General features: G+C 34.3%; 1 protein-coding gene across 6 annotated transcripts in view; it reads right to left on the bottom strand.

Moving 5' to 3' along the window:
• Positions 1 to 12,460, bottom strand: part of LRRC9 (leucine rich repeat containing 9) — a 161,796-nt gene that overhangs the window by 130,899 nt on the left and 18,437 nt on the right. For all 6 annotated transcript variants that reach the window (XR_007412699.1, XR_007412701.1, XR_007412700.1 and 3 more), the window contains 3 exons: positions 7,456 to 7,611; positions 4,736 to 4,932; positions 3,740 to 3,871 (listed from right to left, as the gene is read on the bottom strand). Coding sequence is in view for 2 of the 6 variants with exons in the window: in XM_049113636.1 (XP_048969593.1) it covers positions 3,740 to 3,871; positions 4,736 to 4,932; positions 7,456 to 7,611 (485 nt within the window). In the remaining 4 variants the exon portion in view is untranslated. The remainder of the gene's footprint in view (positions 1 to 3,739; positions 3,872 to 4,735; positions 4,933 to 7,455; positions 7,612 to 12,460) is intronic.

Genomic DNA, 12,460 nt, shown 5'->3' with positions numbered 1-12,460 from the left:
AAAGACTGTAACTTTAAGTATTTTTTAAAAATTCAGGAATACAAGCAACTGGGAAGAGGATATAGAAAGGAAATAGAAAAATATCTAAGTACAAAAAACAAGAGAGGTGAGGGACACCTAGGTGGCTCAGTTGATTAAGCATCTGCCTTTGGTTCAGGTCATGATCTCAGGGTCCTGGGATCAAGCCCCACATCGGGCTCCCAGCTCAGTGGGGAGTCTGCCTCTCCATCTACCTCCCTCACCTGGCTCGTGCTCTCTCTCTCTCATATAAATATATAAAATCTTAAAAACATACAAACAAACAAACAAAGAGAGGTGAAGTTACAAAGAAGGAAGAGTTAGCAGCATCAGGTACAGTAGAGGCCAGGAGAGTGAGGGCCCATCATTTCATTGGGTACTGTCACTCATCCAGTGGTACCAGAATTTGTGAGCATCCCTAGTGGTGATGATATACATCATTGACTGAGATTAGTTACAGAGAGAGATGGCTATAATCATTCAATAATCTCCAAATGATCTACTCATTTAGTAAAATGTACAATGCCCATTTTTAAAATGGCTGGAACTCAATAAAACCTATTAAAATATACATTAAAATCATAAACAAGGGTTTAATAAATACTGTCAACTTACTTGCTGACTTATATTAATATCCTCAGTATAAAACAAGTTTATGCTGCTATAACTCCCTGAAATAGTACAGGAAGAATGAAATCTTTATATATGAGTTAGATTACAGAAAGTCATTATATATACAAAAGTGAAACTGTTAAGTATATATTAAGTGATGTGGAAACAACAAATAGTAGTTATTTATGGAGTTATGAATTCAGCCAGCCCTATGCTAGGTGTTGTGATTTATGAGGTACATGAAACATTTTATCTGTCCCCAAGGAATTTACGTATTGTTTTGTGATGTTTTGAACTTATTTCTTTAAATTTTAAATGCCCCATATCTATAACCAGGTTCAAAGCTTCTCAAACACAAGGACAGTGTCTTTTATGCTTTGGAGTCTTGACTTGACCAATGTCATCTGTTGTCAATGGCTAACTCAATTGGTAATACATAGATAGATAAAATGAATCTGTAATAATGCCACAGTGGCAAAAATCTACTCATCAAGGAAGTCTCTATAAAATAAGGTCTTTTTTAAACTGAAAAATATAGTCCTTTTATCTCATAAAATAAATGAAGCTAAGAATATATGATACACAATTAGAAATCTGCAATGCTCTTTTGCTAAGAAAATAAAGGCTATTTTGACAGAAAATCTTTGTATTTGGGTTTTAGCTCTACTTAGTTTTTTTATTTAAATCCTAAATCATTGGCTTTAAAAGTATTAATAAAAGAGAAGCCAGTGTTTAAATAACTAGATGTTTAGCACATAGAGGAATTTAAAGCACTTCAGTAGTTATTTCCTTTTTTTAAAAAGTAATCTCTACCTCCACCGTGGGGCTTGAAATCATGACCCCCAGATCAAGAGTTGCAAGCTCTTCCAACTGAGCCAGGCAGGCACCCCAGTACTTATTTCTTAACATCTGTAAAAAATCACAGCTAAGGTGGTCAAGCTTGTGGTACACTAAAAGTAAAAAACAATTCTTCAAAATCTGCCAGCATATATTTGATTTTCTTCTTTTTAAAACCAAGTAAAAAATTGCTAATGCTTATCAAAATCCATCAAAGGTGGGGCGCCTGGGTGGTTCAGTTGGTTAAGCATCTGACTTCGGCTCAGGTCATAATCTCAAGAATCCTGGGATCAAGCCTGACCTGGTCCTGGGATAGAGCTCTGTGTGGGCTCTGCGCTCAGTCTGCTTCTCCCTCTGCCCCTCCCCCTGCTCATGAGCTCTCTCTCTCTCTCTCTCTCTCTCTCATATAAATAAAGAAATAAATAAATCTTTTTAAAAAATCTATCAAAGCTAATTTACTATCAGGCTGAATAGTTACCTAAATGGCTTTTTAGTCATTTTGCTTTTATGTATATTTTTTCTCTATAATCTACTTGTTTTGTGAAGACCCTCCTCTGCAAGTTAAAAAGAAACAAAATAATAATACACAAATCTGTGTAGGTTGAGTGAATATACATGAAAGACTGAAAAAATATTCATGCATCCTGTAGGCAGACACCATTCAATTTTTGCACTTGAAAAATCAAGGCCTTTGTTTATATGAAAATTGGGATGAATACCTTTTATATCTTTGTACATAAAAATCAAGTATTGTGTTTAAGCAAGCAGTGGTAACTGCTGGGCAAATGGATGCAATGACACAAAAGAAAGTATTTTAAAAGGTCTCTTTCTCGCTGGGCAGAACTTCCCAGACTTTTCTACCAGTGTACCCCCAAGGCCCTTGAGAAGCTTTTACTCACAGAGGTAAGAGCTACATATAATACAAACCAGGGGTTTGTTTTAAAATAATCCATAACAATCATTTATTTTTCTTTATAAAAAGTTAATGCAAATGTTGCATTTTACTCCATAAAAGTCAGGTGTTTGTTTCAACGCTGACTGTGAGTAAAATCCTCTGGGATGATATATCAAGTCCATTCTGTAGCTTTATGTGCTTCCTGGTTTCTCACCACACACCCAGATTTGCAGTATGTTTCTAGGATTCTATGGCAATCTTTGGCTTGTTCGTGGGCTCCCTAATTTTGAGAAAATGATTGCAGAAATGTGAAAGTAAAAATTAGTAATATTTTTGCGCTGCAAATTTTCTTTCCCTTCTTCCTTCCCTCGTTTTTCCCTTCCTTTCCCCTTCCCTCCCTCTCTCCCTTCCATTCTTAAGAATCACTTCCTTGGTTGTACCCTGGAGTTGAGGCAACACAACCACTTCTTTTTTTTAATAATAAATTTATTTTTTATTGGTGTTCAATTCACCAACATACAGAATAACACCCAGTGCTCATCCCGTCAAGTGCCCCCCTCAGTGCCCATCACCCATTAACCCCCACCCCCCACCCTCCTCCCCTTCCACCACCCCTAGTTTGTTTCCCAGAGTTAGGAGTCTTTATGTTCTGTCTCCCTTTCTGATATTTCCTACCCATTTCTTCTCCCTTCCCTTCTATTCCCTTTCACTATTATTTATATTCCCCAAATAAATGAGAACATATAATGTTTGTCCTTCTCCGAACACAACACTTCCTTGCCTATACCAGTAGGCTTCGATTTTGAAGTGTGTGTATGCCTGTTTCCTGCTTCTGTTTCTGGTGGCTCTCTCCATTTTTATCTAAATGGGCTTTCCACCCAAATTCCTGGTTTTTAAGTATATGCCTTGTTTTAATTTACAGAGTCCATGTGCACTCTGACCCTGGCTACTTCTGGACAATTGGTTTGACTTTTATGGATCCCCAGGAAATTTGCTAGGGAGCCTTCTCCAGTGTTTGCAACCTGCTGTTGCCAGTCCTGCTTTTGCCTTCCTTCTCTATTCTAGCTTCTTAAACAATATTCAAAATCCAAGGCTATGTTCGGCTCAGAAATGAACAATATAAACTCATATAAAATGAATACTTGGCCACAGGCTTTTAAAACTTTTATTCTGGCAACAGAAAATGTACTGGAAGCAAATTAAGTAATGGCCAATTTACAGTGGATGAATATTCTATATGAGAAGTGTTTTGAAAATTAGACATTTTGAGACTTTATAAGTTGATATTTTGGTTATCTTAAGCACCTAAAATTATTTTGAAAGCTGTAACTAAATTTCAAACAGATTTACCAGTAACTAAATTTCAAACAGATTTACCAGTCATCAGATCGAGTGCCTTCTTCAAAGTGGATATTTCCCACAGTCTCCAACTCAATTAACAAAAATGGGATCAATAATCCATGACTTTTCTTCTTTTGCTTTACTTCCACACGATAAATTGCTTCAATTCTATTCAAGAAAAAAAGAAATTAGCAAAAACAAAAAATTACATTAAAATTAAAATAGATTTTCTTTAAAGCTGATATTAAAATATAAGGCTTTTGTCAATGGATAAAGAAAGCCTGGTGTTAACAGTTAAACCAAGTAAAAGACATTCTATTTCTGGCAATTAAAATCACTTCAAATTAGATTAACTTCAGGATACATGAAGATTAGAAGGCTACCCTGGCTTCACCACTTATGGCTCTCAGATTTTTTTATGCTGTATAGTAAAATGGGAATATTAATAGTACATACACCTGAAAAAGCTTTTTTGAGGATTATATGCAAAATACTTATAAAGCTCTTAGCAAAGAATTTGACACAAAGTAAGAACCCAATGCATTAGTAGTAGTAGTAGCATTTACACGGCAAACTAACTTATCCATTTAGTACCCTAGTAGATAAAAAATTCACAGTATTTACTAAGTCTTTCTGATTTCTATTTCTAGTTGATACTCAATCAGTTTGTTTCTCCGTGATTCTAGACAACTGTGTATGTGCTTTGCTCAGTCAGATCTATGTGATGAGTTTCTGCATCAGTAGCAGCTCTAATGTGTTTAGTCTGCAGACACTAGAGCAGTGATGTGACAGGTAGCCACTGGGGGGAGTTTGCTGTGCCTAAGTATTGATTGCCTCTGGAAAAAAAAGAGATATGTCAGCTTTGAACCAATGATGTCTAGCTCTACTGGGCCCAGAAACACATTCCATGTTTTACTTCATAATATAATTCTTTCCATGTGTGGAGAAGAGAACGGAGCTCAACCAATAGCCTACAATGTTCTATTCTTTCATGTTTCAAATTTGAACAACTAGACAATTCATAAAACATACTCATCTAGTTTTTTGTTCCAGAATGTTACCCTTTCATTCAAGGCATTTAGTTTGGTCACTATCTTCTGTTGAAGATTTGGTTCTTCTGTGACAGTTTCACAGTTCTTTGATTTTTCAAGTTCAGTTACTTTATTGTTATTGGATCTATCATTGTGCCCTTTGCCAGGTCCCTTGAGCTCAGCAAGTTCCCGTTCCAGCTGTTGAAATTAGTGTGCCAGAGAGCAAAAACTTTTAGTGGAATTATTAAATATATACTTAATGTAAATGAACAAAATAAAAATCTAGATAATAAGTAGGTCAAACTTCATAAAAACAAGCTAAGCATGTGATTACAACTTCAGTACAAGTTTAGTCAGCTAATTTCTCTTGACCAAGGGACAGTCTTAAATACTTCAAATGTGGCAGTTCTTTTAATCAAATATGAGAAAAAGCAAAGAAATGGATTTTTAAATATTGAGTGATGAGTTTGCTTCTATTAAAGCCAAAGTAAAATTGTAACAAATAATGGTTTTGGTATAAATAAAATATCTAAACTTCAAATTAATGTGACTTCTAGCACACCTACTTCTCAATTTTTCAATATTTTTTCCAAGTACTTTGATACTCTGGGGGAAAAAAATCCACTATAGAAAATATACAAAACATATATATAGAGAAGCATATTTTTCCTTTTGCTTCAGTCTCCTATATATGGGTCAACACAGCAAGGTCTTTATTTAACGTTTTGATATTTTGTTTTTTCTTGTTCATATTGGGCTTTTTTGGCATTCATTTGCATTTTTAAGAAATATTGTATTAGGTATGAGTTATTGTGATTACTGAAGTTTTTAGCATTCAGATTTTGGGCCCACAGTGAGTGCCTCACTTGCCTTGCCTTAATTCCAGCTTTGCAGGTTTTCAAGATAAATTGTACTATACATGGAGAGGTGTATATAAATAGAAATTTGCTAATTATCTGTACTCCCCCTCTCTAATGGCTATATCCAGCTGTTAAAAAATAAATTAAGCATATTTATAAAAATGTCTATGGTTTATCTAATCTAGAGGTATTATTTTTTCACATTTGCAGGTTTTACTTAATACATGCATTTCCATATAAAAATAGATACAAAGTGATTTCCACATACTGGCTCATTTTTTATTCAAAAATAAATTTTGTTAATGTTTCACCTTAAGGATAACTTTCTGTTATATTATTAATTAAAACCTGCTTGTTTTAGAAATATAGTATGTTATATATCAATATAATTAATTATAATTAATGTATTTATAAATATTAAATATATTTTTAAACTTGGTTTTTAATGGTAGTATACTATTCTATCTTAAGAAGGAATAATTTTTTTTCTATATGGTTAAACATTTAGGAAGTTTCCAATTTTTTTGTTTATAATAGTACAGTGATGAATATCTTATGTATGTAAATATTTATCCAGATCCTTAGAGTGCTACATATAGATTTACTGCGTCAAAGGCTACAAGCATTTTCAGATTGTGAATACATACGACCCAAATTACATTCCACCGGTGCTGTAGTAGTGTCACACTCTTGTGTGTGAGTACTGAGTGTGTGAGTACTGCCTGAGTACTATCATGTATCATGCTCTGACAATTTTATAGGCAAAATGGTTGTTATCTTAATTCACATTTGGAAATAATAATCAAGTTGAGCTCTTCTTTCAAATATTTATTAGTCATTTTTAATTTCTTCTTTTATAAAATAGAAGTTTATGTGCTTTGCTCAGTTTTTCTATTTGAATATTTGCTTTTTGTTTTATTTATGACTATTTATACTAAGAATATCATGTTTGTCCAGGATATTAGTTGAAGACATTTTTCAGACTGTCATTTGTTGTTTATTTTTATTAATGATGCTTTTTTAGTACCAAAGCATTTTACTTTTATTTTTTGCAATCAGATCCACATTCTGTTCTTTTGTGATTTCTAGTATTTCTTTTATTTAGCAGGCTGAGATCAGGTAATATCATCTGTATATCTTCTACATATTCTTCAGTTTTTCCAGGTTTTTAAATTTTTACATTTAGTTCTTTTTTCCCCACTGGCATTTATTTTTGGTAAAGTGTAAATTAAGAATCCAATTTCCCTACTCTCAAATAGTTTATTTTTCTGACACCATTTATTGAATGATTATATTTTCTTGCCTTAAAAAAAAACAGTAAGTTCTAATATATACAAAGTTCTATTTGAGGTTAATAATCCTTAATTTTTCAGAGTCTACTTTTGGTAAAGGAAATCCAATTTACTCCAAGTAAAAAAAGCACACATAATATAACTACTAAAGTATAGCTTGATTTAAAGTTCCCACCTTGTTTTAATACCTGAATAGTATAAACAAAGGGCTATTTTAGCACTTTAGGTAAAAAAAAATGAATTTTGAGCACAGCCTGAAGGTATCTAATAAAAATGCAACTGAAGTAACTTTAATAAATCTCTAAAACTTTTGGAATCATACTGAATTATGCAGCTTTTAAAACGTTTATAAATTAATAAGCCTATACCTTTTTACAGTTGCAGACTTCTAAGCACACAATGAAGCTTAGTCAACATGTGGAATCAAAAGTTTGGGGACAAACTTGGAAGTATTAATAAAATAATTACTTCTATACATGTATGTAAATATAAAGTTTAAAAGATAATGCTGTCTTATCACCAGTTTTCTTAAGATATGGCTACTGAAATTTTACAGTATTAGATCTTACATTTTTTTTCACAAAGCTAAATAATTTTATTCTTTCTTCTGGCAACTTCTGTAATTTGCATTTTCGATCATTCAGTTTTTCAAGGTCTTCATTAAGATGCCTCTGAACAGTTTTTATACGCATATTGTAATACATTATTTTTTTCATTGCTGTGGTCTAAAATTGAAAAAAAATAGATTAGCTGAAGCAAAAAACATTATAAGTAATTATTAGTGGCATTACAGAAATGTGCGATGTTCTATATAACCACTGGAAAGTTTTGCATGCTCAATACTAATAATGATGATAGTTGAAATGATAACGGCTAGAGTGCTGTATTTATTTATTTTATTTATTTATTTTTTAATTTTTATTTTTTTATGATAGTCACAGAGAGAGAGAGAGAGAGGCAGAGACACAGGCAGAGGGAGAAGCAGGCTCCACACACCGGGAGCCCGACGTGGGATTCGATTCTGGGTCTCCAGGATCGCGCCCTGGGCCAAAGGCAGGCGCTAAACCGCTGCGCCACCCAGGGTTCCCCGGAGTGCTGTATTTAAACTTAATAAGCAAAATACAAAATTCCAAAGATTTTCTTTGTGGGTAAGTGTAAGGCATATTCGCATTTATTTTGAGGATGACAACGTAAAGAGCCTCCAGACAGAATTCAGTTTACAAAATATCATTTAGCTTAAGAGGTAGTACTATCAAAGCAAAAATGTAACTACATTATTCATATTTGATTATTTTAGGTAAAAATACATTGAAAAGCATTAAAAGCAAATGTAACATTATTCAATTCAGTTTTTTAAAGCATAGCTAAGAAACCATTGATTTGATGGAGATTTTTCCTCAATTCTCTAAAAGGATGCTCTAAATAAACTTGTTTTATTTAGATTGAGCAAATAACTAATTGTCAATCTACTCATTACCCAGATACCTTAATAAAAGTGGATCACTCAGTTATTAATAAATACATGATGACAAATCAATTATTGAAAAGTACACCAGCTATACTAAGACTATAAATACAGCTAATATTCATAAGCAATATTAGTAAAAAAAGAACTAGCTGGCGACAAAATAAACAAATCAGTTGCACTATTAAATGTGACCTAGTTTTAATTGTTTACCTGAAATTCTCTTCATTAGGAAACCTGTACCTCAAATAATTTGGAAGGCTTCTACACTGTTCTGGGATTGTATTTTCAGATGCAGGCTCTTGTTATGTGATTTATTTGGTAGAGAATGGATAATCAAGGTCCCATCAGAATTATTTGGCATAAAAGATGGAACAGACACAAATATGTGGCATGATGAACAGGCCAAAAGAATTCCTTTGCCCACGCATATTATAAAGTTTTGAAATTGAAACCACTACATTCCTCCACAAAAATAAGGTACTAATAACAGAACAGTTCGGGGGGAAAATGTGTTTTAGGATCATGATTAAGATATAAAAAACTTCCTGATAAAGAAGAGCTTATTTTGGAAGTGCAAACTGAGTTTGAAGAAAAACTATAACTAAGGAAATGGCAAGTCATGTTTCTTAATTATTTGTCTATTTGTAGAAAATGGAAAATCCAATAAAGAACGCTTTGAGTCAACAGCAGCTAAAAAATTTCTAATGAATTCTTAAATCTAAAACAAGAGAACGTGGGTAGAGACAGGATTGCTAGATCAAATATAAGATGCCAAGTTAAATTTGAACTTCAGTTAAACCATAAATAATATTTGAGTATAAGCGAATAAGTATAGCTAAGTTTAAGAAGTATGATATTAAGACAATATTTGTTGCTTATCTGAAATTCAAATTTAACTTGGAGTCCTTAGGTGGGGGACAAAAAAAATACTGCTTTTCTTTGTTTTTAATTTTAAAAAAATATTTTATTTATTTATATGAGAGCAAGAGAGAGAATGCATGAGTTGGGGAAGGGGCATATGGAGAGGGAGGCAGACTCCCCACTAAGCAGGGAGCCCAACATGGGGCTTGATCCCAGGACCCTGGGATTATGTCTTAAGCCGAGAGCAGATGCTTAACCATCTGAGCCACCCAGGCACCTCTAATTTTTATTTTTGGGTAAGTAATATATTCATGTTTCTAACACCAAAATAATTGAAAAGTATATAATGAAAAGTCTACTTCCCACACCTGTTTCCCATCTGCCCAGTTGCCCCACCTTCCACAGATAAGTACTGATAGAAGTTTCTAGTATATCCCTGCACAGTTTCTTCCTCTGTACTTTTGTGTTTTATTAAGAATATATCTTTACCTGCATTTGGGCACACACACTGTGATATTTTACTCTTCCTGAACACTTTCAAAATCACTTACTGTTCATAACAATAAATAAGAGTCATCAATCAGGGTTTTTTGTTCTTGTTTGAAATTATATACTAAGACTTTGGAAAAGTAGGGAAGATTATGTTGTAAGTTATAAATACATGGTAAATCAACTTTGTAGGCTTACTATATTCAATTTGTTTTGTGTTTGGACTTTTGAGAATGTCGAAGTCATTTTTCACTCAAGTCCACTTTGGTGGAATTACTCGATTACAGTAAAAAACTTTTTTTAAAAAGTCTAACTAAAATGGTAACTCCAGTTGCATGTTTGTACTAACAAACAAAATTTGTTCCATTTGCTTCTTTGATTACCAAAAATAAAGAAAAGTCATAGGCTTAGCTACAGTTTCATAGTGGTTATTTTTATAGCATTTAACAATTAAAATGGACTTTTATGCCAATTAACTCATTGGATCCCTACAATAACACTCAGGACAGGTACTGTTTTTTATCATTACTATTTTAATAGTTCAATAAACTTTAGTTGGGAAGGGAAAGGCCTTGCCTAAGTGACAGGTTGTAACAGATACAACTGGAGCTTGAATCCAAGTCTTCTGTTTTGAACTCTCATATTCTTCCCTCTTTTCCATGCTGACTCTCTGGTGGTCCTCCTGACTTTACTTGCCTTTTATAGTTTACATAAACAGCTCCACGAGTGAAAATTTGAAGAATCAACAGTACTCTGCTCAAGAGTTTATCACATCAGAGAATTGCCACAACCTGGCACAACCTGTCTTCTTATGAATGGTAATGAAGAAAAAGCATCTTGAAAATTCATATGCAATAATAAATACTTTGAACTTAAAAAATCATCTTGATCTAAATCAAAACTTGAGCCATATTATATATCTTATTTTTGCCTTAAAAGGGTGAAGAAAGAGAAGATATAAGGAATTATATATAAGGAATTGCATAACAATTCCCAATTTGTTCTTTTAATGATACTACTGACATACACAAAACTAAACCAAATGTATGACAGTCTTACCCAGAATGTCAAAAGAACCTGCCTCTCTTAGTTCTCTTCTTCCATCTCTTCTGCAAATTCCTCCTGCTAGAAGAAGGAGGAATTCCCCATTTATACCATTCCCTTAGTGATTTATCCAGTCTCTAGCTCTATGCACCATCTTTCTGCCTTCAACCCTCATATTCATATCTCCAACCCAGGCAACTCTCTTATATAACAGACTCATATCCCCAACTATTTATTGAATATATCCTCTTAGATGTTGAAAAGATTGCTCAGAATTTACATGCCTAAGGGGCACCTGGGTTGCTCAGTTGGTTAAAGTCCGACTTTTGATTTTGGCTCAGGTCATGATCTCAGGGTTGTAAGATCGAACCCTGGGTCAGGCTCCATGCTCAACAGAGAGCCTGTTTCTCTCCTTCTCTCTCTGCCCCTCTCCCCACTCTAGCACAAGTGTGCTCTCTCTCTAAAATAAATAAATCTTTTAAAAAAGAAATCTTTTACATGCCTAAAATTAAACCATGATTCTTCCTTTTAACCTACTCCTTCCATATTCTTCCTCATCTCATCAAAGAGCAACTTCTTCCCTCCTGCTGCTCAGGCCAATAACTTGGAACTATTCTCTATTTCTTTCCTCTGCACTTCACATCCAATCTATCACCAAATTCAGATGGATTCCACCTTCTACTACAGAATTTGACTACTTTTCACCACCTCTTCTATTAACACCTTGTATCAAACCATCAACATCTCTCATCCAAGTGACTGGAATCTAACTGGTTTCTCTGTGCTCACCTTCTCCTTCAAATCCTCCATTCTTTTTTTTTTTTTTTTTTTATTTATTTATGATAGTCACAGAGAGAGAGAGAGAGAGAGAGAGGCAGAGGGAGAAGCAGGCTCCATGCACCGGGAGCCCGACGTGGGATTCGATCCCGGGTCTCCAGGATCGCGCCCCGGGCCAAAGGCAGGCGCCAAACCGCTGCGCCACCCAGGGATCCCCAAATCCTCCATTCTTAATCCATTAGCCAAAAGGATCCCTTTAAAACAGAAGTCAATTTGACTCTCCTCTTAGAAATTTTCCAGTGGCTCCACCTTATTCAAAGTAAAAGCCAAAGTCTTTATAACATCCTACAATCTCATATGATCTCCCCTCACCACCATTCCTGTCTTCATCTTTTCCTTCCTCTCACTTACTCAGCTCCACCCACACTAACCTCCTGTTCTTTAAATATGAGACGTATGCTCCTGTCTCAAGTTCTTTACATTTGCTGATCCCTGAAAAGCTTGCTCACTTACTTCCTTCAGGTCTCTGCCTGACTGTTGTCTGAGTAAATCCTCTCCCAACTCTTCTGTATCCAATAGCCAACATTCCTCCCTCTGTCCCTAATTAATAATCCTGTTTCCTTCATGCTTGCTTTATTTTTCTCCATAGCATTTATCACTACCTGACATACTAGTTGTTTTCCTATTTGTTTGCCTACTATTTGCTCTCACAAGAATGTAAACTCCAAGCAAGCAGGGAGTTTGTCTGTTTCGGCTACTCTATATATCTAGGGCCTGATCTGTGCCTGTAATGTAATAGGTATTAAATATTTGTTAAATAAATTAATAAGCCAAGTAATTTCATGAAGCATGAACCAGGTCACCCTTGAAGAAACTGCCTAATGTAAAACTCTGCAGATAGTAATGGACATTTCCAAAAATGTGTTACTGTGAAG

This window comes from Canis lupus, chromosome 8 (genome assembly GCF_003254725.2).
Source record: "Canis lupus dingo isolate Sandy chromosome 8, ASM325472v2, whole genome shotgun sequence".
NCBI lineage: Eukaryota > Metazoa > Chordata > Mammalia > Carnivora > Canidae > Canis > Canis lupus.
Note: the sequence above shows the minus strand (reverse complement) of the source record. Positions and strands in the feature narration are given on the sequence as shown.